The following is a 26,205-nucleotide window of genomic DNA, read 5'->3' as shown; positions in this document are numbered from 1 at the left end:
GCAGCCGGCTGGCTTCACCCCAAGGCTCGAGGTGATGAGCGATGAAGAGTGTGGTCCAAATACTGGCCTTACCCCTCTGAGGGCCCACCTTCCCCTGGACGGCGCTTCCATAACTCAAGGCCTTGCTATGTCTCTGATAGTGTCAAACGTATTAAGTGGCTTTTTTTTTTTTTTTAATTCAGCAACTGTAGTGGTTGGGTGCTTGGCCCAAATTTCTGTCCTTTACTGGAGGTTGAAGCCACCAGACGACCCTTGTTATTCGGGAATGAAAGCAGGATCATTCCTTTCCAGGATGACCCTGCAGACCACCGGGACAGCATCCCTGATGGCCTCATCCTGCCGGTCTTCTCTTTTTAGGAGGAGAAAGGGCTTCATGTGTGTTGAGTTTGGAGGCAGGGGCCCATGCAGGGAGATTCCCTAGCCCTGGATGTTGCCACTGTGCTGGCCCACAGGCCCATGCGTCACGCCCGCTGAGGTCTCCTCTGTTCCTACCACAGGAGAACTGTACCGGGTTTCCTTGAGAAGACAGAAGTTCCCAGCCCAGGGAAGCATTGAGATCCACGAGGACAATGAGGTAGGCTGGGTTTCTGAGGCTGTCTGGGCCCCGTCTGTGGTTAGGGTTCTAGGAAGAGTCCTAGGTAGACAGGTGGCCTACTTCCATCCAGCTCCTCATTTGACTTGCTGTGTGACCCTGGGCAGCATCTTGTCCTTCTCTGGGCTTCTGGCTGCCATAGGAACAAGAAGGGCCTCTTGGAACCCTTCCCACCCTGACATGGAGGGACTTCCCTCCTGACAGCCTGTGTTCCTCGCTCCAAATGTACAAGAGGTCCCATCAAAAGGGGGTGGGGGAGTGGAGAGGTCCCTTACTTGGAACTGAGACAGGCTGGGCACATTGCCTGCTTCTCTGGCCACAGCCCGTGTGTGTGTGTGCACACGTGTGTGTGTGCGCTTCATTGTTGTTATCCCTTCCCCATCCTATCTCCCTGCTGCCTGTGTCTCTCTATCCCCCGGACGTCCCTTTCAGGAAGTCTGCCCACAGCGCTCTTGCAGGACACATGTGCTCCTGCTGGTGCTGCACGGAGGGAACATCCTGGACACAGGCTCGGGCGACCCATCCTGTAAGGCCGCCGACATCCACACCTTCAGCTCCGTGCTGGAGAAGGTCACGCGTGCCCACTTCCCTGCGGCCCTGGGCCACATCCTTATCAAGTTTGTCCCCTGTCCTGCCATCTGCTCTGAGGCTTTCTCGCTGGTCTCCAAGTGAGTCCCCTTCTGCTTGCTGGGATTGGATAGCTCTGGCGGGGAGCAGGGGAAAGGGACCAAGTGGGGGTGCTGCTTCTGCCCTGTGGGTACCCAGTGGGCAGGGGGATACTTGCCCAGCCTTTCTGACCATGAGCATCAGCAGTGGGAAGTGGTCAGCAAGACTTCATTAGTGCTGAATTCTCCTCTGCCTGTGACCAGGCAGCACCGGGCCCCTATGGCAGGTCAGATCCATTTCCGGTGTCCAACAGGCCCTGGTCTCATTGGCTCAGGTGAGGAAACTGAGACACTGAGAGGTTAAGCAATGCAGTTTTCTCCAGGGTTACCCAGCAAATGGAGCCAGGAGTCAAAGCCAGACAGCTTCACTCCCAGACCACAAAATTATGGCCCGGTAGGGAAGCATACTCTAATGGAGGTGGCACAGGGCACTGAGGCCACTCAGGAAGAGGGCCGGGAGGCTTCCTGGGGGAGGTGACTTTTGTGGTGCTATGAGAGTAGCACAACAAGGTAAGTGTGTGGTCAGCCTGGATTTGAATTCTGGCTGTGCAAGCTGGGGGAAGTTATTTAGCCTTTCCCTGTGTTTCCTCATCTGTAAAGTGGGGATACTCAGATACTCAGGAGAATAACCACCTCCTAGAATTTTTTTTTTGAGGATTATGGGTGCTAGCCTATGGCAAGCATCCAGCACAGCATGTGGCACAGAGAAAGTACATGGTGGGGATTTGCTGTGGTTCATCACTGTCCTCACAGGGGAGATGGTGCTCTCTCCATTGGTGGATGGGGGGCTGGGGAGAGAGGTTTTCCCGATTCCCAGTGGGGAACCCGGATGGTGGGGATAAGACAACATGCTTACCAGGCCTGGGCTCTTCATCCAAACTTTCCCTGGTCCCTGTGGGGGATTAACAGGGAGACCAGCGCCCCACCAGAACCTGGGGGCCCATGGAAGACCCCACTCACCGCTCCAGGATCCAGGGGCTCTGTGCTTCCCAGGTCCCCACCCTCTTGAAATAGCCGGGAGCTGAAGATGGGTGCCAGGAGCCAGGGGGAGCCCTGGTTGTTCACAGATGACGCGGGCAAAGGAGGCCTGAGCACCTGCGGAGGGTCTGTCTCATAGAGCATGTGGCAAATATTGGGAACTGGACGCCGGGAACTTTCTGCCATTAGGGATGAAAGGGAGGCCAGGGACCCCTCTGTCCTGTGCCTCATTCCTTTTCATGTCAACTTTGCCAGAACCTTGAGGCTGAAGAGAAGAACCCTTACCCATGTGGTGCTTGGTGCAGGGTGGGCAGGGCGTCCCAGCCTGTCAATCAAGTGTGGCCCTGAACAGGACTCAGCAGTGCTGGGAGGAGCAGGAGGCCCACCCCCAGCCGCCTGCTAGTTGGGAGAGCTCCTGTGGAGGGCACTCAGGGCCTCCCTTTTCTGGTCTATGAGAGAAAGGAAGGTTTGCCTCTGCACAGGAAGAGACCTGCCTCTGATTTATCTCTGCCTGTGGACACAGGCAGGACAGATCCCAATCAGAGTCAGAAGGAAGGAAGGAAGGGAGGGGATTGATTAGGTCAGTGGTTCCCCAGCCGGGCTAAGGGCCTAACTGCCCACGGGTTCTTGTTAAACCACAAGGCGGCAGGCCTCACTCCTGGGGCGTCCGAGTGGGCAGGGCAGGCAGGGAGGGCCCTGGAACCTGCTTCTTGAACAGACAAATCTGCTCGGTGTCTACCCTGCAGCAGGATTTGGGGAGCTGGGCTGACATGGCTCCATTCCCTTTGCACCCCAACAGTCGGAGTTAATTGGGCCCATTCATAATCTATCTCAGGATCCCCCTAACCCCTCGTGCCCAGAACATCTGACCCCCAGAGCTGGGTCACCCAACCCAGGCCCGATCTCTAGGAAGATGGATGGCCTGGCCACTCGAGGGGACAGCGGGAGGGAGCGTACTTCTCCCCCAGCAGAGCTGTGCCAGGCCATCCGTCAGCCCTAATCACTGCTGGGAAGGAGTGCTTTCTCAGCTAATTAAAATCTCTCGGCGGCAATCGAGGCCTGTTTCCTCTAATTTGTGTTCTTTGGAGATGAGGAATGGCTGTTAGGCTGGCCTTGCACACTATGCGGTCCCTGTCACCTGCCCAGGGTCCCTGAGCCCTGTCACCGGCCTGAACTTAGGTTCTGGGGGAAGGGCAGGCTCTGGGTGGGGGTTGGGCAGCCCCTCTCCTTATGGCCCCTCCTGGCCAGCTGGGTCCAATGCCCCGGGGGACAGATGTGAGTGGGGAAAGGGGCAGGCAGCTGGGAGCTGGGCCCAGATGGGCCTGAGCCACCCAGTGGGGAGGCAGAGAAGTGAAGGGGTGCATGCAGGGGCTGGACAACCCGCCGGCAGTGGGAATGCAGTTGGGAAGACTGTCCTTGTCCTTTCCTGAGGCACAGCTCTTCCTGCGCACCCTGTGAAGGCTCTGGATCCCTGTCCCAGAAAGACGGACTCACTATCAAGCAGACAGCTACGTGCCCACCCCAAGCTGTGACATCCCGGCACAGCCTCTCCCTTCCTTCCTACGTTCCCTGAGGCCTAGTTCAAGCCCCACCTCCCCTAGGAGGGCTGTCATGATGCCATGTCCCCTCCCAGATCCGCACCAGGGGCTTCTTCCACAGTTGGGGTGTTCTTTGGTGCCATGCAGAGTAGGGCAGGAGAGAGCAGCTGTCCCAGGAGACCCCAGAGCCCACGTTGCAGGCGGGTAGGAGGTGGGCACAGGGAAGTCAGCACAGGCTGGACCCATCCACCCGCACTCCTGCCCCACTGCCTGCGCTTCGACTTCTGGCTCTGCCTGGGTCCTCTGGAAGGGCCTGGAGGGGAGGGCCCACTCCTGGCCAGTATGTGCTCCCCTCTGCCCAATCCGCATCCCCAGACCCACCCCCGTGCTGACCCCAGCTGGGCTGACCATGGTCCCCTATCTGCAGCCTGAACCCCTACAGCCATGATGAGGGCTGTCTCAGCAACAGCCAGGACCACGTCCCTCTGGCCGCGCTGCCCCTGTTGGCCATCTCCTCCCCCCAGTACCAGGATGCGGTTGTCACCGTCATTGAGCGAGCCAACCAGGCCTATGCAGAGTTCCTCAAGTCCCCTGATGGCATCGGCTTCAGTGGGCAGGTAGGGCAGCCTGCCTCCACCGCCCCGTCCTGGCCCCACCTGGAGAGGGGTGTGGGCCTGCCCAAAGGGTTGAGACCAGGCTGTTCAGGAGCCATAGTTTCTTGAGATCTTTGGGTTTGTCCTCGTTTTACAGATAGGAAAATTGAGGCCAACATCTTGGTTCTGAATGTGAGCCCATGCTGACCTCTGGCCCAAGCCTGACCCCTGACCCTAGCCTGGCTCCTGTCCTCAGGTTGAAACTGGCCCCAGCCTGACCTCTGCCCTAGCCAGATTCCTATCCTTAGGCTGACCCTGCCTAAGTATGACCCCTGACCCTAACCTGGTCCTGTCCTTAGGCTGACCCTGGCCCCAGAATAAGCACCGTGCCCCCTACTGGGGCTCTCTCAGGCGTCTCGGAGACAGGCTCCTTGTTCTCTAGGTCACCTGTGTTCTGGATGGGTGTGGGGGTGAGGGGTCAGCAGTGGCCAGGCCTGGAGTCCCAGCTGTGCCTTCTCCAGGTGTGTCTCATCGGGGACTGTGTCGGGGGCCTGCTGGCCTTTGATGCCATCTGCTACAGTGCGGGGCCCTCAGGCGACAGCCCAGGCAGCAGCAGCCGGAAGGGGAGCATCAGCAGCACTCAGGTGCGACCAGAGGAGGGTGGGAATGGTGGAGGGGTCCGTCCTTGGGAGCAGGGGCCTCTCCGGGGGCGGTAGTGTTAACCCTTGGCATTCGCACCATGAAATCAGGTTACAAAGTCTGGTATCACCATCTCACAAGAGTAGCACAAGAAAACCCTTATATTGTGATCTATCACTATCACAGGTGAGGAAACTGAGGCCCAGAGGGGGCTCATTTGGGGTTGGGTTCCCAGACAGCTGCTCAGAATCCCCCTAAGTTGCTGATCCCTTTGGATGCAAGAGACGGTCCTGTGACTGAACTCCCACCATTGCTGGGCTTCTTCTGGGTGAGGTGTTGCCCCTCACGTCTAGAAGGAAGGGGGTGCTTGTGCCTGGGGAGGAGGCAGGGCCCCGGGTCTCCAGTGACTGCAGTGCCCTCCTGTTCTCTCCCTGGTCCCAAAGGACAGCCCGGTTGTGGCGGAGGAGGAATGCAGCCTGGCGGGCAGTAAGCGGCTCAGCAAAAGCAGCATTGATGTCTCCACTGTGTTGGAGGATGAGGAGCCCCAGAGGCCGTTGCCACGGAAACAGAGCGATTCCTCTACCTATGACTGCGAGGCCATCACCCAGCACCATGCCTTCCTGTCAAGGTAGCCGCTCCCTGTGCCCCAGCTTCCTCCCAGCAAAGCATCCAGAGCAGAGAGCACCTTGGCTTAGAATCATATGGGTGGCTTCAAACCAGTTGTAGGTCCCACGTCCTTCCATGGGTGCCCGTAGACAAGCGCTGAGATCAAGGCCACTCCCCATGGGCGCTGGGCTGAGACCTGGACCCTGCTCTCTGTCTCTGCTCCCCCCAACTTTCAGAGAGAGAGGGAACAACAGCCTCACATCCCTAAGCCTCAGTTTCATCTTCTGCAAAATGGTAAACGCTGCCCAGCCTACTTTACTGATAGTTTTAAGAACCCAGTGAAAGAACAGATACCTTGTAAGTGCATTTGTGAGCTACTCCAGGTGTGTGTTCCTATTACGTCTTCTATGAGGGAATACAGACGAAGTAAGTCAGGACCTTTCCCGGGCTCACACAGCCAGAGCTGGGGTCAGCACTCTGGTGTCCCTGGTCCCCAGGAGACAGCACGCTTTACCGTAGGCCAGGCAGGACCCTCCATGGAATGCCCACCCTTTAACCTCCTAGAAGAGACAGGTCCACTGACACTGGCTCACTGAATCACCTGCACCTCTTTCAGGGTACACATGGGTAGTGGGCACAGACCCCAACTGGGAGGAATGCCCCTTCTTCCCTTTCTTCTCAATTCTTCCCTCCTTTGCTTCCTCCTCCTTTATTACCCAAGTGGTCAGTAGCATGAGGTCAGTTCAGCATTTGGAAAACAGACCATCAGTATATGTATTTTTTACATGCTTTGCATTTAGTTTTACTTAAAAAAAAAACCTTGCTTATATTTTGATCTTTTCCCCATATAATTAAAAATACTTGGTAGCTATTCTTAACTACATTTTGTCGAGTAAATGAACATTTGGACACTTTGGCTGTTTCCAGTTCTTCAAAATTATAAATAGCACGCCGGTGGCCGTTTCTGTGCATTAACATTTATGTATATGTTAGGGTTATTTTGCTTGCATGGGTTTCCAGAGAAGGAATTATTAGGTTAAAGTCCCTCTGACAGATTAGTCTTTAGAAAAGCAGTTATATTTCAAGTCCACATTGCAAGGTAAAATCTCCACATTTCTGGTTCATCCTTGAAAAATCCTTGAAGAAAGCCCCAAATCTGTAGAGGGACAGGGAGTCGGAGGCTTTCGCGGTAGCTGGTCCAACACAGCCAGCTTTTCCCTCTGGTGCAGGGACAGATGGCTGTTTCTTTGGCAATTAAGCAGTTGGCGTGTGTTTAGGGACCACGCTGTCTATGAACTATGGATTGTTAAGCACCAGGGTCATCGGCCTCACGGGAAGATGCTCACACGGCAACAGGCCGAGGAGTGAGGGAGTCAGGACCCCCGTTCACGCACTGTCTCTGTTGTGATTTCTGCAATCCCCTTTCTCCTCCAACTTGAGTGTGTTAGTCACATTTGCATTAAATTAATTGATTTATAAGTCATGTGAGCCCACTGGGTTATCTTAAATTCAAAGCTGTTCTCGAGTGCCAGCTGGAAGGTCAGGGAGGTCCCCGGTTTTCCCTCCTGTCCTCGGCAGCCTGTTCCGGGTCTGTGGCTGAACATCAACTCAAACTCTTTGGGACAATGAGTGCCTGGGATGCGAATGACTGGAATTCCGTGTCTTGTCATTTTCTCTGTAAGCTCTGCTTCATCTGCAGGCTAGCGGGGAGGGGAGAGCAAGCTGTTGGCCTCTGTGTCTTCGGGTTGCCTGGAACGTGTGTTACAACGAGAGACCTAACCCTGGCGGGACTGACATCGCCCAGCTGGTCTGTATATTGGCCGGCTGGGCTTCTCTGGTAGATGGTGCAGGAACTCCCAGTGTGGCCATCACAACACCAGCACAATGGGGCAGGCCTGCCAATGTGTAGCACACTCAGGTGTTCTCGGGTTCTTAGCCGGTTTTAGGAAATCAAGTTTTACTGGCCACGGGTAGTTATTTGAGTATCATCTACGGCTGCTAGTGTACTACACGGCACAGCTAAGTAGATGTGATGGAGACCATATGGCCCTCAAAGGCTGAAATATCTATCACCTGGCCCTTTATGGAAAGTGTTGGCTGACAGCCCCTACCTTAGCCAAATGGTGGCCAGTGCCGAGATGGTCGCCAGCTCCTGTGATGGCATCCGGCAAGGGGCCTGTGGTGCGAGGCCCTGCCCAGAGATGGAGGGCTGGGTTCTCCGCGCCCCGACTCGAGGCTCCCTGCTGAGCGAACACCTCATGTCCCATGTCCCGGTCCTTCCGCACCCTGCCACCGGTGTCTCCCTGCCCCGCAGCATCCATTCCAGCATGCTGACGGATGAGGCCGAGCCCCGCGTGACAGGGCCCCAGCTCCCTGAGGTCAGCCCGGGCTGCTTGGACTTCGTCGTGTCTGACTTCTTCCTCTTCGGCTCGCCCCTTGGCCTGGTCCTGGCCATGCGGAGGACGGTGCTGCCCGGGCTGGACGGTGGGTGCGGCACTGCCTGGGGCTGGGGTGCGTTTGTGTCACTCGGTCCCTGTGTTAGCACCTCAGACCTGGGAGGGTGGGGGCGGGGCCCGGTGCGGGGAGGGTCACAGAGTTGGGGTAGGTGGTCAGAGAAGAGAAGAAGACGGAGGAGGAGGGAGGAGGAAGAGTGGGGTAGCTTCCCCAGCTGGAACAAAGGTGAGGTAGCCTCTGGTGGATTTCACCGTCCTTGTCATGTGCCACCGGACAGTTTCTGGCCCTTTTGTTCAGTTGCCATGCTCTCCGGGAAGAGAAACCACAAATATTTACCCTGTTGTGAGCAAAAAAGAAAGAGGACTCATGGACATGGGCAACAGTGTGGTGATTGCTGAGGGAACAGGTTACAAGGGGACTAAACATTAATGGGAAAGAAATACAATAAAGGTTAAATTTAAAAAATATATAATCCATAAAAATAAATAAATAAACGTTTGCCTGGTTATACCCACCCCTCCTTCCCCAGGGTGCAGGCAGACCCACTGCGGCCAGGTCCGTCTCAGTGACTCCTGCGTGTAGCCAGGCCCACGGCAGCACCTTCGTTCACACAGCACCCACAGCCTGAATGGCGGCCCACCTTCCGTTCCTCTGGAATACACATTGAGGCGACTTGCGCCAGCAGGTCGCTAAGCAATGATTCTGAGGGTGCAGGAGTCTGGAGGCCCCTTGGAGATGAACAGACCAGGGCTTCTTAAGCTTCTTTTGTGCCAAAGTTTACCCACGGCCTATAATACAGAGCAGAGAAGCAGGGAGGGGCTCTGCTTGAAGTAGGGAGAGGAGGCGGAAGCCCACTGCTGCTCTGATGTCACTAAGGAACCCTAGGGCTCCCTGGATGCTGCACAGTCCAGTCCCCAGATGTGGAGGGACAGGGGGACGCAGTGAGGAGGAGGAGGCCTCAGTGCAGACACCTTCTGGTCTGTGAGAGAAGTGTACTGCCGACTCCAGCAAACTAAGACCTCTGCCTCACTAAGGCCTAAGAGTCGAGGGGTGCTGGAGGAAGGAGCAGCTGATCCTGACTGCAAGACCTGGGGTTGGCTTCAGAGGTCAGATAGCAACGAAGTGAAAGCTGGAAGAGTTTAAAGGAGTCCGACCAGTGGAGAGAGTAGGACGGGCAGCTTGAGCAAAGGCACAGAGAAAGGAGACGGGCGGGGAGTGTCAGGCGGCCGCAGCGGAGGCAGCGGTGCTGGGTGCCTGCAGCAGTGCTCACATGGGGCAGCTTGGCAAGGCCTTGAATGCCAAACTGAACCTTGTGGCTTTGATTCTGTTGGTATCAGGGAGCCAGGGCATTTCTTGAGCAGAGGAGTAGGCTACTCAGAGCTGCATGCAAGAGAGCCTTCTAAGGCCAAGGGAGCAGGTACTAGCCAGGGGCTCCCCCTGTGTATTCTCCCAGGATTCCAGATGCGTCCTGCCTGCAGCCAGGTCTACAGCTTCTTCCACTGCGCAGACCCCTCTGCCTCACGGCTTGAGCCGCTACTGGAGCCGCAGTTCCACTTGGTGCCGCCTGTCAGTGTGCCCCGCTACCAGAGATTCCCACTGGGCAACGGACAGTCCCTTCTCCTCGGTAGGCTCCCAGGGGTGTGGGAGAGTGTGCTGTTCCAGGGAATGGGCCCCAGCCAGGCGGCACTTCAGGGCCACCACCTCTGGTCGAGCCTCTCTAAGCTGGCAGCTGATGGAGTGACTAGGCCCAACTGCAGAGGGACTGTGTGCTCTTGGGGGATAGAACATGCAAGCAGCTCTCACCCAAGCAGCTCACCTGTGCAAGCACCTGTTCTTAGGAGGCATCTTGGGGCTCAGAGACCCAAGCTCTACACCCTGATGAGCTCCTGGCTAAGCTCTGGGCCAGCATAACACTTGAGCTATTGGACCTGATTGAAAGTCCAAGAGTCCAGCTGAGTGCTATTGCCCAGTGCCCAGCCTGGACTCTGGAGGTGCAGAGCAGGGAGTATCTCATCCTGGTAGGCTTCATGGAAGAGGAAGCTTTTGACCAAGGCATTTGGGCAGGTATCGAAGAGCTGGAGGACGGGGACTAGGGAAGATCTAGGTGGAGGGAACAGCAGAAGCAAGGGCAGGTGGATTTGAGGGGCAGTCAGTGGCCTCCAGGGCTCAAGTCGGGTGAGCTGGGCATAAACTGGGGTGAAGTAAGGGGAGGCTTGTAACAATCAGGGCTTGGAGATGAGAGCCTTGGCTCCATATGCCAGAGCCTGTTCATAGGTTTGGGGCCAGATTGTGGGGGCAGGGCTATGTATGTGGCTCATTCAGGATTAAAAACCAGCCCCCACCCTGTTGCAATGAAAATCTGATTTCCAAAGGCCTGCTTTGTCAGGAGCTTCCAGGGATAGAAGAGGCTCTAAAACCTCCCTCCCCCATCCTAAAATGCACCCCTCTTTGCTCAGGGCATTCCCCTGTCTCTAAAGAGCACCCTAGCTCCCAGGCAGAAGTTCCCATTCCCTTCTGGGCTCAGCCACAGTCCTTTGTAGCACAGGAAAGAAGTTTTATACGAGAGCGTGGTTATGGGCCATCCTGTGGCCTCAGCTGGGTCCTTGAGGACACTCTCCCAGAGGCCCAGAGGCAGCTCTATTAGGGGTAGGAGTGAAGGTTGGGAGCCCGATTTGTGCCTGCATAACCTACAACTAAGAGGACATGGAACCCAATGATGCACTACAGTGGGTTTTGGAGGGGTGAGAGGTGCAGGTTGCCTGTGGCAGGGCCACGGGTGGGTCATCTCTGAGCCCAGCCTCCCACCTGCCCAGCATGGGGCTAGCACAGCATGGGGGTGGGGGTGGGGTAACTCTATCGGAGGCAGCTACTCAGCCCTGACCATGAAATTCCTCCTCCAGCTGATGCCCTGCACACTCACAGCTCCCTCTTCCTGGAGGGCAGCTCCCCAGGAAGCCCGCCGACTGTGGACGCCCCTGCCTCGCCCTCTCCGGCCTCGAGGTCCCAGCACCCAGGGCGGAGCATGAGCCAGGGCAGCTCCCACAGCGATAGCTCAGAGTCCTCCGACAGCCTGGCCCTGGTTGGAGCCTCCCGCAGTGAGTGAGAGTCTTCTGGGTCCTCCCACTTGGGACTTTCCTCTGTGTGGCTACTGGTCCCCTGCTGAAGCTGCTGAGCGCAGGGGAGGGCTGGGTAATGGAAATCCAGACTGAACTCTGACCTCAGAGTGGATTTTGACCTCTGACTGTGGACTGAGCCATGACCTCTCCAGGCATAGACAGAGGTCTGACCTCAGCCAGAGCCCTGATCCCAATATTCAGGGTTCCCACTGGCAACCCCAGCTGACCAGCAGCCCTGGGGTGAGACGGTGGGTGCCTCCATGGGTCCCCACTCCCAGGGACAAGTTTGCAGCACATGTCCTAGAGGGGAGGTGGGAAGGGAAGCAACTTATGTCCCAGAGTCATTTTGAGCTGGGTGCTCAAACATGTACCCAGAGTGGGACATCCACCACTGTGTCTGCGTGAGAGGGTCCCACAGTGCCCCTTGGGTACAGGCCCCAGGCAGGCTACCCTGTCCTTACCTCCCTCTTGGCCCCACAGTCACGGCCAAGTGGTGGGGCACCAAGCGCATCGACTATGCGCTGTACTGTCCCGAGGTCCTCACGGCCTTCCCCACTGTGGCGCTGCCTCACCTCTTCCACGCCAGCTACTGGGAGTCCACGGATGTGGTGGCCTTCATCCTGAGACAGGTACTCTGCCCCTTCCTGGGCTCTGCCCGCAGAACCCTCTGGAGGGTTCTGTCCTTCTGTGTCTGGACAAGAAGCTTGCCCTGCAGGTCACATAGACCATTGGGAAGTCTTTGGAGCCCTCAGCCAAGTGTGTGTGTGTGTGTGTGTGTGTGTGTGTGTGTGTGTGTGTGTGTGTGTGAGATGCAGCCAGGCAATGGGTTTCATAAAGAGCACTGGCTTCTGGCTAACAGCCTGGTGCTTTCTAGAAAATTAAATAGAAACTATGAAGGAGAATGTACCCATGCTTGGAGATGGGAGTGATAAATATCTGCTCCCTATGAGTCTCAATGTAAAAGAGAGGCCAGTGCCTGAGGGAGAGCCTGGGGGAAGAGGTAGAGAGGAGGATTGGGGGGAGGGGGGCAGGTCACAGGCAGCCTCAATGGCCAAGGTCAGGAGTTTGATGTTATGCCGTGTCCAACGAGAAGCCATGGCAAGGTTTTGAACAAGGAAGAGATATCAGCTGATTTGGGTTTTTACAAGGAAGGCCCACGGCCATTTGGGACAGAAAGCATGAAGCCCTTTGTCGGCAGCACAGGATACCAAGTTCAAGATGATGGCTTGGGCTAAGATGCTGGTGTGGAGGTGCTGAGGAGCTCGAGCTCGGTGAGGGTTTGAGTTGTGGTGACAGGACTGGCTGATGTCCGAGCTGGAAGGGGAAGGGGAGGCTGATGGGTCCCGTTGCACTTGGATATTTACGGTAGAGCCATTCCCTAGGGTTGCGGGAGAGCAGGGCTGGGGTGGGGAAACCGAGTCGTGGAGCGGGACCCGGGACAGTGAGATGCCTGTGAGATGTTGAGAAGGAAGGTGAGTAGAAAGGCGGGAGCTCAGGGAAGATATCAGGCTTACAGATAAAAATGTGGGGTCACCAGTGCTTGGATGGCGTTTAAAGCCAGTGATGGGAATGATGCTCTGATTTTGACACCAGTTCCAACGTGTGGTTTCTTCCCCACACCATGCAACTCAACACCACCAGCCACGTGTCTTACAGTTCAACTCCGATCCCACGGGGTAACGCTTCAGTCCCGCAAGTGTGACCCCCACCCCTGCCAATTGCAAGTCCAGGCTGTCTCCCGGACTTCTGACTGATCAGAGGTTCCAATGCACACACCCCCTCCCTTGGGTTTGATTAATTTGCTAGAGTGGCTCACAGAGCTCAGAAGAACATTCTCCTTATTAGATCACTGGTGTATTATAAAAGGCTGTAACTCAGGGACAGCCAGAGGGAGGAGACGCAGGGTCAGGGTGTGGGGAGGGGCCGGAGCTCCTGCCCTCTCTAGGGATGCTTCTCTTCCCAAATCTCCACTTTTTACCAAGCCAGAAGCTTTGTGAACCCTGTTTTAGGAGGGTTTTTATGGAGGCTTTATTATATAAGCGTGATTGATTAAGTCTTTAGCCACTGGCAACTGATCTAACCTCTAGCTCCTCTCCCCTCTCTGGAGGTTAGGGGTTGGGACGGAAAGCTCAAACCCTCTCTTCATCGGGTTGGTTTCCTTGGTAACCAACCCCCCAAAAGTCACCTCACTAATGTAACAAGAGACACGTTTCTTGCTCTCATCACTTAGGAAATTGCAAGGGTTTTAGGAGCTCTGCCATAAATGGGGATAAAAAAAGCAAGTATAGACTGCTTATGAGAAATCATAACACCACAGACACTGAGGGAGTTTCCATAAGAGAGAAGTTCAAGGCCGAGTCCTGCAGCTCCAAGGGGAGAGAAGAGGAACTACAGAAGGAGACATCCCACCCCATCCCCCACCCCGGGTTGGAGAAGAAGAACCAAGAGAGGATGGACGGGAGTGGACCTCTGAGTTGGGCAGAATGGAGCCATGGGCGGGGCTTTGGCAGGAGTGGCTTCAGCGGAGCAATGGGGACAGAAGCCTGATTGGAGTGGTCAGTGGGGGAGAGGCAGGTGGCGGGGGTGGGGTGGGGGGGGAGACTGAGTATAGAGTAAGGGAGATCAGAGAAGCATGATGGTCATTGTAGAGGCACCAAGGGTCCCAGGGAGAGGCCTTTTTTTTTTTTTTTTTTTTTTTTTTAAGGTGAGCACAATTACAGCACATTTGTATGCAAAAGAGAATGGTTCAGTGGAGAGGGATTAATCGATCCCTCCAATTGAAGGGAATGCTGGGCGAGCAAGGGTGGTGAGTGGGTGGGAGGGGCTGGGACCTGGGCTTCCACTGGCCTGAGGTGAGGGCCACCTGCTGTAACAGGAGGGAAGGCAGGGGATGGGTGCAGACGCGGGCAGCTGTTGGGTAGAGGCTGCTCCCAGGCCAGAGAGCATCTGTGGGACTGTGCTTTGGCCCCAGCTGTGAGGACAGGCAGGCAGGGACATGGGTCCTGGGGCCTCCAGCCTCCTGGGAGGTGGAGAGGCTTGGAGGAGGGCCTTGTGGCCACAAGCTGATGGGCCCTGACACCCTGGACAGGAGGGAGTGGGGCTGAGGTGGCCTGACCCGGAGCCCTGCCCTCGTCTGTCAGGTGATGCGCTATGAGAGTGTGAATGTCAAGGAGAGCTCGGGCTTGGATCCTGCCGCACTGAGCCCTGCCAACCCCCGAGAGAAGTGGCTTCGTAAGAGGACCCAGGTCAAGCTGCGGGTATGTGCGTGGTGTGGTCACACATTTGTGGGGACGTGGCCTTGGGGAGCTGGGGCATCCACCTGGCAGGTAAAGCCTCAGAGCTGAGTGTGCACACATGCTGGGCTTCATGCTCAGATGAGCCGGTAGTGCTGCCGTGGGATGGGGTAGGGGTTGGGGTACATGTGAGATGGGACAGCTGGTTCCAGGTGGCCTGATTCTGCAGGAGCCCTGAGAATGGGGTTCCACGGCACTGGGGCTGGGAGATGCCAGTCATGGAACCATTGTTGTGCGCCAGGTATCTGTAGATGTGGGTGAGGACTGTGGAGAGTCTTGTCTGTGGCCATGGGGCCCATGGTCTGGTCACAAGTATGGTCTGGAGAGACACTTGCCGTGACAGAGGGAGGTGCAAACGAGGAAGACGAAGGGCTGCAGGGCGGACCATGTGGGGCTTCCGCCAAGTCTCCTCTATAGGGTATTGAGTATCAATAGGAGTTTGGGATGTACACATTTACTTACTTAATCAGTGAACAGTCTTCAGTGCCCACTCTGTGCCAGACCCTCTTCTAGAGAGTGAGTGAAGAACAGGATGGGCACTTCCAGGCCGGTGGGAAGGTCAGACACAGACCCCACCAACAGTCCTAAAAGGTGGAAGGTGATCAGTGCTCCACAAATTGACTTCTTTTGGGGGGATATACTTATTGAGATATAACTCAGGTTTTATACAATTTGCCCATTTAAAATTCAATGGATTTTAGTATATTTGCAGATGCATACACCCTTATATGTACTGTCAATTTTAAAATATTTTCATTACCTCAAAAGGAACCCCCTTACCCTTTAGTTACCACCCCCTCCCCCCACCCCAGCCCTGAATAGTCAGCAACCTACGTTCCGTCTCTATAGACTTGCCTGTTCTGGACATTTCACGTAAATGGAACAATGCAACCCCATTTTCCATCGCCCCCAGCAGTGTGTGAGGGTTCTGATTTCTCCACATCCTCGCCAACACTTACTATCTGTCTCTTTGATTCTAGTCCTCCTCGGGGGTCTGAAATGGTATCTCACTGTGGTTTTGGTTTGCATTTCCCTGGTGACTGGTGAGGAGAAGCATGTTTCCATGTGCTTGTTTCCATGAATCAGCTCCGTTGCCCCCACGCCCCACACCCCCTGTGTTCCCGTAAGGGGGCCTGTGTCCCCCATCTGACAGAGCGTCTCCAGGGCAGGGTTAATGGCTGGTTCCTCTGTGTCCACAGAGCCCAGCGAAGAGACCTGTGCAGATGAGGTGACTGCAAATGTTTGTTGAATTGAATTATAATACCATGGGGACAGAGAGGAGGTACAGGCCATCTTTGGGGAGTCCAAGCAGTGTTTCTGGGAGGCAACAAAGCTGAGTCAGGTCACAGTGGATGGGCTGGAATAGGGGGGCAGAAGGCCAGCAACGGTGTGCAGAGTGGGGGGCCCCGGAGTGAGCGAAGCCCTGGAGGCCTCCACAGAGCCTGGCCTGAAAGGACCAGAGGGGCTTGGAAGGAGACCAGGGGAAGAGAAGCCTGGAAGGTCGCTGCTGAGCTCAGGGTTTGGACTCCGTCTGGAGGGCACTGGGTATTAACAGCTTTGTGCTTTATAAAGATGAGGCATCTGCCATGGGGTCTGTTTTTGAATAAGGAGCTTCATTAAGAAGCTTTAGCAGAGCCATTAAGAAGCTTGAGTGGAGTGCAGGGGGGAGGTCACAGGGGAGTGGGGAGAGATGGAGGAAGGGTTCCTAGACTGAGCCCTTGGGTGCTGAAGCCAGACGGAGAGGAGGGGTGGCTGGGCCCGTGGAGGCCTCTGAGCTGCAGAATGAATTCAAACCTAGTGAAGAAGGGCGGGGAGGTTGGGATGATTAAAGACAAAGCCATGTGATGCAGGGGATGGCTCCAGAATCACCTGGGGTGGGGTTGGGGCCGGGGCCCAGCAAGGGCAGGACGCCAGAGCGGCCGTGAGCCGAGAAGCGGAGCAGCCAGTGTCGGGCGTCTGAGACTTAGTCACAGTGTTCTCTCTACTCTTGTATGTTTGAACCCTTCCGCTGAGAAACGGCAGATAGTAAACGGCCATTGGATGTGAGCAGGGATGCGGAAGGAGGAAGCGAAGGTGACTTCAGTTTCCAGCCAAGGAAACGAGAGGATTACAGTCTGTGAGGACCGGCGGTTCCTCAGGGCCGTGGGGGAGAATCCAGAGTAGAGAGCGCTCATCTCCAGGGACCCAGCACTCCTTGGGGACAGCAGTAGGGTCTAAGGGTCTGTTTTTCTCATGGGTTCCATGGGAACATGTCTCGGAAATGCTCAGGGGGGTTAATAGGAAGGCGCGATTTGGCACGTCCATGTTCCTCCAGCCAATCCTAAGGACAATGTAATAAAAACACAGGATCCGGCCCCACTTGCAAAAGCTGAACTGGTTTTTGTCCGTCCAGAACGTCACTGCTAACCACCGGGCTAATGACGTGATTGCTGCTGAAGATGGCCCCCAGGTCCTGGTGGGACGGTTCATGTACGGGCCCCTCGATATGGTGGCTCTGACGGGAGAGAAGGTACGGAGGCCGGGCCATCCCCTCCTTGCCTGACCACTGGCGCACCAGGTGCCTTGTGGTACCACATGGCACGTGGGGTGAGGACTCTGGGAGGGCGGAGCAGGGAGACACTCACCCTGCCAGGGGAGGTTAGGAGTGCAAACAAAGAGCAAGGGTGAACTTGGTGCATGCGAGAGGCCAGTGTGGCTGTGGTGGACAGGGAGAGGAGGGTAGGAGCCAGGAAATATCAGGCAGGACCCCAAGCTCTGGCAGAGAGGTCTCTGGCCGAGTCCCTAAGCCAAGCCTGCAGCCATCCACTGTCCCCAGCTGTGCCCTGGCCCCTTGTTGCCTGCAGGTGGACATCCTGGTGATGGTAGAGCCGTCCTCGGGCCGCTGGGTGCACCTGGACACGGAGATCACCAACAGCAGCGGCCGCATCATGTACAGTGTGCCGCGGCCCCGGCGCCTGGGTGTGGGTGTCTACCCCGTGAAGATGGTCGTCAGGTGAGACCCAGGAAACAGCCTCTCATGGTGGTCCCACCCACGTTCATGACCCTTCCAGCCAAGCCTGTGCAGAAGATGGGGCCCTTGGGGTGCTCTCCTTGGGGCCTCATTCTCTGTGCGGAGAGAGAAAAATGGGCGAGGTCATCACCACATTCTCTTGGACCCTGGCCCCAGACTGAGCTCTGACCTCAGTGGCACTGACCTCTGGCTTCTGGTTGACCCCTGACCCTGAGCACACGGCTGACCACAAGCGGTACCTTCCAGGGGCGACCAGACCTGTGCACTGAGCTACCTCACGGTGCTGCCCCGCGGCATGGAGTGCGTGGTGTTCAGCATTGACGGGTCCTTTGCAGCCAGCGTGTCCATCATGGGCAGTGACCCTAAGGTCCGGCCGGGGGCGGTGGATGTTGTCCGGTAAGTGCTGCCTCCCTGCAAGGGACGTGTCCCCCGTGGGTAGGAGCCAGCCGCCCCAGGGGACATGGTTGTGTTTGCTCTGGCTTCCTCTGGGAATTCCACTGGTCTCCGGACCAGAGGCTGGCAAGTCCTGGCTTCACTTCCAATGTTAATTTACTGAGTGTGCTTGAGACCCTCCTGGCCACTTTTTAGACCCCAGTTCCCCCCACCCCCTCTCCATTTATTCTAACACTGTCTGGGCTCTCTCTGCAGTGAACCAGCCTTGGTCTCACACATTCTGACCCCAGTCAGGATAAAAGCGGTGTGTTCCCATGATCTCTTGCTGTGTAACAATTGGCTCCAAATTTAGCAGTTTACAGTGATAATAATTTGTTATTCTGTCTCATGGTTCTGCGGACAGACTGGGTTCTTTTGAAAGGTTCTCCTGTGGAGTCTCTCTAGCAATTTCATTCAGAAGGTGGTCTGGGCTGGGGGGTCATCTGAAAGCTCCACTGGGCTGGGTGTTCAAGAGGGCGGGCTTCTGAATGCATCTGCTGCTCCTCGCCTGGGCTGCTCTGTCTCTCCACGTGGCTGCTCCCTGTGCCTAGTCTGGGAGTTCTCCGACTATCCAGACAGTACTGGGTGGCTGGCTCCCCCTGGTTCTCAGGCACCCAGGTGGCAGCTGCAAGCCTTCTTATGAGCCAGCCTTGGGAATCACAGTGCCATTTCCACTGCGTTCTACTGCTTATCAGCTAGGTGCCGGGTCAGCCCAGATACAAGGGGAAGGGACCGCATACAGGTGTGAATCCTGGGACCCATGGCTTACTGAGGGGCCGTCTTTTGAGACTAGTTAACATGCAGTGCTACTTGAGATGGGAGCTATTCCGCTGGTTGGAGAAAGCAGAGTAGGCTTCCTGGGAGAGGTGGCATTTGAGATCACCCCTGAAAGGTGGCCGTATATATGTTTTCAATCATGTCATTGTACAAATATTAGCAAATGAAGAAAGGTAAAAAGAAGGAAATGGATTGATTTAGATAGGCCAGGAAGGAGGATGCAAGGTAGCAAAGACAGAGAAGAGGCGAGCATGCGTGGGGAACAGGTGGGACGAGTTCAGGGCATTTGGATTTTGGAGAGCAGTTTGGAAAGGGCAGGAGTGTGGCTGGAAACATAGCCTCCCAGAGCTGTTGTATTGCTGAGAGGGGTGTAGAAGCTTTTCCCAATAGAGAAGCAAGAGGCACCACGTCAGTTCCTCCCGCCCTCCACGCCTCTGCCCACCCCTGCCTCCATCTGCCCCTTCCTAAACCAGGCACTGAGGCAGAGAGAGATCCTCGTGGGAGGACTCTCACAGTGCTGTGGGGAGAAACAAGCCACAGGCCTGGGAAGATGAACCCGGACGCCAAGTGATCAGAACCCCAAGAATGGGACAGATCCTGGGTCCTGGGAGTTCTAGGTGTTGGGGGTGGCAGGGGGACTGTCCTGCCTCTCCCCAGTAGCAGCAATCACTCTGGGGAGAGAAGACTGACCTGGCTGAGGGGCCCCTGGGAACTGCTGACCTCATGAGGCCCACTGGCCCTGTGGGAACTGGTCACGGACAGGCTCCACCTCAGCTCAGGGTCAACCTCCCCCTTGTAGGCTGGGTCGTTTTTTCCCATTACAACATCTTTTCCAAACCCCTCCCAAGTCAGCACCCCACAGCGAGGGGTGAGGGAGGCTGTGGTTGGCCCTTCCTCTCCAGGGATCCTTCCAGCGCGCTAGCCTCCTTCCAGGGGGCTCCCGGGGCCACTGTCGTGCTCTCCAAACCTTGCTGCTCACCAGAAGCTGCTTTTTGTCATCACAGATCACTGGACCCCACCTCAGAACTGACCAGAATCCCTGAGGGTGACACCTGGGCCTGTGCATTATTATAAAACCTCCCCAAATCTCTCAGATCATCTAGATTTGGAAACACCCAATCTATAGTAGCTGGTCAGTGGCTAGTGCCACATGCTCCCAAACAGGTCTGGGCTTATCTGACTTCTTGCAGGCAGGATGCCACATGAAGTCAGTGGAGAGCACTTCCCACCGTGCTCTAAGGGCACAAAGAAGAGCAGGGAAGGCTTCCTGGAGGAAGGGGTCTGGCCAGATGGGAGGATGGTAACACAGGAGATGGAGCCATGAAGGCTGTCTAGGGGAGGGGTGTGCAGCAGAAGAGTGTAAGCCTTGTTCGGGCAGCCATACAGCTTCATGTGACTGGCAGGAGGTCAGGTTCAGGGGCACAGCATGGAAGGCCACGAGTGAGGAGATTGTTTGTGACCTCAGGGCACTGGAGAGCCAGGAATGGCTTAGACAAAGGAGTGATCAGGTTAGATTTGTGGTTTATAAACATCACCATGGAAACAGTACAGGGGATAATAGTAAAGCAACTGAACGGAGCACAACATGCCTGGAGCCCTTGGGATTAATTCATTTCATTCTTAGCATAACTTGGGTGGGAGTTGCTAATATTATTCCCATTTTACAGAAGTGGAAACGGAAACCCTGGTGGTTAAGTAACCTGCTCAAGGTTGTGTGGCCCAGGTTAGACTGAAGTGGGGGAAGGGGGGGCAAAGAGGCCTGCCAGGAAGTTCTTGGAGCGGCCCAGGTGAGATACGGGGCCTGAGCCAAGAGGGGATTCAAGTGAGAGTATGGAGTATGGAGTCAAGATCCTGAGCGGAGGCAGGAAGGGGAGGGATCAAAGGCACTGGTCTCTGGCTCCAGAAACTTGAGTTACATTGGCAGCATCAGAGAGAAGGGGACATGAGCAGAAGGGGCAGGAGTGGGGGGGATCAGGTGGCTGTGAGCGTGCAGTGCCTATGGGCCATCGAAGAGAGACATCCAGGACTCACAGACTCAACTAGGGGTGTGAATTTGGGGGTCCCTCTGGTTTTCCCTAGTGCTCCTTGGAGTAGCCCCTCCAGCTTCCCAGGAAGGCAGCAGGCGGGTCAGGCCGCTGGGCAGCGGGCGGCTGGCACCATGCTGGGACTGGGCTGAACGCTGCAATGCCCTCTCCTCAGGCACTGGCAGGACCTGGGCTACATGATCCTCTACATCACGGGGCGGCCGGACATGCAGAAGCAGCGGGTGGTTTCATGGCTGTCCCAGCACAACTTCCCACAGGGCATGATCTTCTTCTCGGACGGGCTGGTGCATGACCCGCTGCGGCAGAAGGCCATCTTCCTCCGCAACCTCGTGCAGGAGGTGAGTGTCCGGCCCTGGGCGGAGGCTTCGGCCTCAGCGGGCATGGGACCTCCAGGGCCCTCCTCTGCACTCCTCCCCTCCTCCCTCAGCCCCAGTGGGCCCTCATCCATTTACCCACCACTTCCCACGGTGGTGTTTGCAAAGCACATTCAGCAGATCTCAGTGGGCCCTTTATCATCCTCAGTGAGAGGTGAGGAAGATGAGGCTCGCTGACCTGCCCAAGGTCTCAGAGTCGGACTTTCTCCTTTACCTCCTGACCCTAAAGCCTGCACACTTGCCTCTGCATTTGGTTATTCATTCAGTGGACACCTACGGGCCTGTTGTGTTTCCCACCCTGTCCTCAGAGACCAACAGAGTGTGGGGCATGCTCTCTGGAGCTTTGACCTGGAGCTGTGTTCCCAGGTCCCAGGCACAGCACCCCAGGGAGCGCATTAGAAATGCACATTCTCTGGCCCTCCCTCAGATCTGCTGAATCAAAAACTCTGGAGAGGGGTCCAGCAATCTGTGTGGTAACAAACCCTTTAGGTGATGCTGAGTTTTACAAAATTTTGGAAACCACTGAGCTAGAGCAAGGGTTGACAAACTCTGGCCCAGGGACTAGATCTGAGCTACAGATGATTTTTACACTTCTAAGTAGTTGGGGGTGGGGGGCGGGAATCAAGTGAAGAATAAGATTTTCTGACATGGGAAAGATATATGAAACTCAAATTTCAGTTCATAAATAAAAGTTTTATTCCAACACAGCCAAGCTCATTCACTATATGTTATTTATGGCTGCTTTTGACCTACAATGGAACAGTTGAGTTTCTGCAACATAATTCTAAGCTTAAAATATTTATCTTGTACTATCTGGTCTTTCACATAAAAAGTCTCCCAATTCCTGATGTAGAGGAAGAAGGACGTGGAAATCCAGTGTAGTTAGAAAGGCTCTATGGACAAACAGAGGAGAAAGGACCTAGCTTTGCCTGGGGAGAGCAGGGAAGGCTTCTCAGAGGTGGGAACTGTTGAGCTGAGTTTGAAGCTTGAGTATGACTTTGTCAGGTGGCCAAAGAAACAGCATGTGCAAAGACACTGAGGTCGGAAGAGCTGGGCATGTTCTCAGACCTGCAGGATGAGGTGCAGGATCAGACCCAGGCCAATTGCGAGTTGAGGCCCTGGAGGTCATCAGGGACCTGAGGTTGGCAGGTCTTGAAAACATCAGAAGCCAGGCCCAGACCATGAACTCTCTGCTGAAGGTGACGGGGAGCTATGGAAGGGCTTAAAGCCATAGAAGAGCTTAAAGTGGCATTGTCTAATCTGGGCTGTAGAAAGATCCCTCTGGCAGCTGTGTGGAAACCAGACCAGTGGGAGAAGCAAGAGGCGCGGAGACCAGTGAGGCATCTGTTGCCCAAACAAGACACAGAAAGACGAGCGTCTAGGCAGGCGCCATGGGATGGAGAGAAAGGTGTGGGCAAATCAGGAGGTAGGATTGTCAGGACTCAGTTACAGTTTCATGAAGGGAGTGAAGAGCTCTCAGATGTCTGTCGGGAGTAACCAGGAAGAATCCAGGTGCTACTAACCTGACCTGACCGTAGTCTCCACGGAGGCAGAGCTCGTGTCTGTTTTGTCACCAGTATGTCGCCAGCATCTGGGGCCATGATGACACAGGATAGGCACCCAAAATATAATGGATGAAATGAAAGGGAACCAGGCTGGAGGCGGACACATGGAGGCTTGTCTGGCTGTTGGACGTGAGCTACGTCGGTCCCAGCTGAGGCAGGTCCATGAAGCCATGGGAGGGAGAGAGAGAAGGGGCTGAGCACCACCAAGAGCTGGAAGGAGAGCCAGCCCAGGAACCACAGAGCCAGCTGGGGAGGAGTCCAGGGGGGGAAGCTTCCCGGTATCAGGGAGGAGGAGCAGGGTTCAAGAAGGAGAGAGTGTCCTTGTGCAGAGCTGTGGTTTGGTGAGAACTGTCCTCACGATGATGACCTTGGTGAAGAAGGGTCACCTGAGAGGGCCGAGGGGGCAGAAGCAGCGGGGTGGGGAGCAGAGGAGAGGGATCTCGGCTCAGAGGGCTGTGTGGGTAGGAAGGGACTCGCTGGACTGAAGTCACAGGAGCGAGCTGCGGTGGACCAGGAGGCGGGACAGGATGGGACAAAGAAGCCGCTCCTTCCTCTGGCTGAAGGCAGGCTGGGGATGGGCCAGCTAATGCGGAGGGGCCAGTGGGCTGAGGAAGCCCTCTCTTGGCGTTGACATCCAGGGCTGGGTAGGGAAGTAAAAGTCGGGAGGAGTTTCTTTGGAGGGTGGGGAGCAGAGAGAACATGTGGGGCCAGAGCTGCGTGGTTCTGTTTCTCCAGAAGCTCTCAGCAGCCAGCATATAGAAATGGAGAAGGTGCTCGTAGAGAATTCCCGGCGGAGGTGTAGCGGGGGGTGTGGGAGGAGGGAGAGGGGCTGGAGAATGCAAGGTGGAGGGGAGGGAACACAGGGAGGTGCCCAGGCAGGGGAGGAGGGGGCAAGGCAGGAGAGGCATACAGAGAACTCAGGGGTGGGTAAGGCTGCAGTGGCTGTAAGAGACAGAGGAGGGAAGGAGTGGGGTCAGCGTGGGAGAGCGAACATTCAGGGTTCAGAGGGGCCGTTCTGGGTTCAGTCTTGGAGGTGACAGTCACTGCAGACCTTGAGGAAGATATCCCAGTGATGGTGGGACTTAGGAGGAAGAAAAGCTGTGACCTGGGACGAGGAGTCTCCAGCGAACTTGAGGGGAGGGAGAGGGGGAGAAAAGAAGATGACATTGATGGGGGGCTCAGAGTGAGGCTCAGCGAGGTGGTGAGCACCTCAAAGGAGGTGAGGCGGTGTCCCGGTGGGGTGAGCAAGGGTCTGGAGGTGACCCTGGAATGAGGAGGAGCCGACAGTTCTCTGAACTGGGATGAGGCTTCTGGGGAGGATGTCTGACCAGCCAGCAGCAGGCTGCCGCCGTGAGGACGGCACAGGGTTGGGGGCCAGACAGAACTGGCTCCAGCCCTGTCCCGTGATGTGTCTGCCTGGCTCTCAGCTCCTTGGTCCACAAGGGAACACTTTGCCCCATGTTGCACAGCCTACCGTTTGTGCTGCTCAGCTCAGAGTGTGGGGTGCAGGGTAGGGGCGGAGAGGGGAGGCCACTGCAGGGTGGACCCATGGCTTGGATGCTTTAGTGTGCAGATGGAGGGTCCCCCAGGAGGAGTTTCCAGGGGGATGATCTAGGAATCCTTTGGGGGTGGTTTGCCTGGGCCTCCCTCTCCCTCCATGAGCGGCTCTGTGTTTCAGTGCTTCATCAAAATCAGCGCTGCCTACGGCTCCACGAAGGACATCTCCGTCTACAGCGTGCTGGGCCTGCCCCCCTCCCAGATCTTCATTGTGGGCCGGCCCACCAAGAAGTACCAAACCCAGTGCCAGGTGGGTGGGGCTGGGGGATGGTGCCCAGGGAGAGGGTAAGGGGGAGTAGAGTAGGTGGTTATTCCTTTATTTGTTCATTCCTTAATCTGCTTCATTCATTCATTCATTCATTCATTCAACAAATACTACTGGGCACCTGCCTGGAAATGGGTCCTGTATTGGGAGCCAGGGAGAGTCCCTGGTGGAATCACATGTTATGTCATCCAGTCTAGTAGGGAGATGGAAAAACCTGCAGACAGTGACAGCACAGTGTGGCAAGAGCCAAAATGGGGGAGCGCAAAGGATGGTGGGGCCCCAGACAAGAGCAGCTCTGCTGGACGGGCAAGGCTGGTTTCCAGGAGTGTGAAGAAATTGTCCTAAAAGGGCCTGAGGCTGGAGGAGCGTTTGTGACAGAGGCAGCAGCCAAAGCAAAGGTCAGGAGGTGACAGAGAACATGTACACTCTGGGAACTGCAAGTGACAGCTTGTCTGAGTGTGATGGGGGGGGGCGAGCAGGGGCGGGGCTGAGGAGCGGCGAGAGCTCTGGGCTGACGCTGCATCCCGCTGGAACTCTTAAGTTGCTGTGATTCAGAGAGGCCCCTCTGGCTGCAGGTGGGAGGGGCATGGGAGGGTGCGGCAGGGCAGTGGCCTGGAGGAGAGAAGTGGGAGGTCCAAGAGGCATTTCTAGGGAGAATGGACTGGATTTGCTTACGAAAGGATCAGATGTGCAGGGTGGCACCCATTTCTGGTGTGGTGACCTGGTGCCATTATTGGCATTGAGAAGCAGATTGAAGGGAAGTTGATGAACTTTGGGGCATGTTGAGAGTGAACTTGGGGAGTGGCCAGCAGGTGAGGGTCAGAGGATGGGGATTCCACAGTGAGGATCCCCAGAGCAGCACTGATCTCACATTTGAAACGAGCTCGTGGGTCATGTGGGGGGTCTTGTTTAAGGGCAGATTCTGATTCTGCAAGTCTGGGGTGGCGCCTGAGAGCCTGCCTGCAATGGCCCAGGTCCACACTGTGAGCAGCGTTGGAGCACACAGTGGGAGGATTGGCAGGAAGGGCAGTTGTGGGGGCCATAAAATGGCTAAGTTCCATGGGGTGCAAGGTGGATGATGGATGGGAGAGACTTAGGCTTTGGGGTTTTAGTGGAAGTGACAAGGATGGGAGTTCCACCCTCGTCAAGAATCAGAATTCTGGAATGCCCCACAGGTACAGACGTAAGTGCTCAGTTGTGCAGAGCAGGAGGACGAGCCTAGAATGGTAGCGAGCTCCCAGTTTCCTGGGGGTTCCACGGAGAGGCTGCAGACCCCAGGGTCGGGTGCTGGAGAGGCTGGGGTGTGGCGGGATGGACCAGAGGCCTGTCCCCGCCCAGCTGGCCCGACTCCTGTCCCCTCCGCAGTTCCTGAGTGAGGGCTACGCCGCCCACCTGGCCGTCCTGGAGGCCAGCCACCGCTCGCGCCCCAAGAAGAACAGCTCGCGGATGATCCTGCGCAAGGGCAGCTTCGGCTTGCACGCGCAGCCCGACTTCCTGCGGAAGCGCAACCACCTGCGCAGGACCATGTCGGTGCAGCAGCCGGACCCGCCAGCGAACCCCAAGCCCGAGCGAGCTCAGAGCCAGCCCGAGTCCGACAAGGACCACGAGCGCCCCCTGCTGGCGCTCAGCTGGGCGCGCGGGCCCCCCAAGTTCGAGTCGGTGCCCTGAGGGCCGGACGGTGCGCAGAGTAGGGGATCTTACCAGGC

General features: G+C 56.2%; 1 protein-coding gene across 2 annotated transcripts in view; it reads left to right on the top strand.

The window, feature by feature from the left end:
- Nucleotides 1–26,167, top strand: part of LOC149997796 (membrane-associated phosphatidylinositol transfer protein 3) — an 80,015-nt gene extending 53,848 nt beyond the window's left edge. For both annotated transcript variants that reach the window (XM_090257629.1, XM_090257628.1), the window contains 16 exons: nt 498–574; nt 1,025–1,260; nt 4,201–4,390; nt 4,888–5,010; nt 5,449–5,633; nt 7,926–8,095; nt 9,519–9,689; nt 10,966–11,160; nt 11,662–11,810; nt 14,322–14,438; nt 16,867–16,983; nt 17,318–17,466; nt 17,731–17,880; nt 20,893–21,076; nt 24,356–24,484; nt 25,865–26,167. In XM_090257629.1, the coding sequence (XP_090113755.1) occupies nt 498–574; nt 1,025–1,260; nt 4,201–4,390; nt 4,888–5,010; nt 5,449–5,633; nt 7,926–8,095; nt 9,519–9,689; nt 10,966–11,160; nt 11,662–11,810; nt 14,322–14,438; nt 16,867–16,983; nt 17,318–17,466; nt 17,731–17,880; nt 20,893–21,076; nt 24,356–24,484; nt 25,865–26,167 (2,645 nt within the window). The remainder of the gene's footprint in view (nt 1–497; nt 575–1,024; nt 1,261–4,200; nt 4,391–4,887; nt 5,011–5,448; nt 5,634–7,925; nt 8,096–9,518; nt 9,690–10,965; nt 11,161–11,661; nt 11,811–14,321; nt 14,439–16,866; nt 16,984–17,317; nt 17,467–17,730; nt 17,881–20,892; nt 21,077–24,355; nt 24,485–25,864) is intronic.
- The last annotated feature ends 38 nt before the right edge of the window (nt 26,168–26,205 follow it).

The sequence above is a fragment of the Furipterus horrens genome, unplaced genomic scaffold (genome assembly GCF_987537825.1).
Source record: "Furipterus horrens unplaced genomic scaffold, mFurHor1.1.pri manual_scaffold_11, whole genome shotgun sequence".
NCBI classification, from domain to species: Eukaryota; Metazoa; Chordata; class Mammalia; order Chiroptera; family Furipteridae; genus Furipterus; species Furipterus horrens.
Note: the sequence above shows the minus strand (reverse complement) of the source record. Positions and strands in the feature narration are given on the sequence as shown.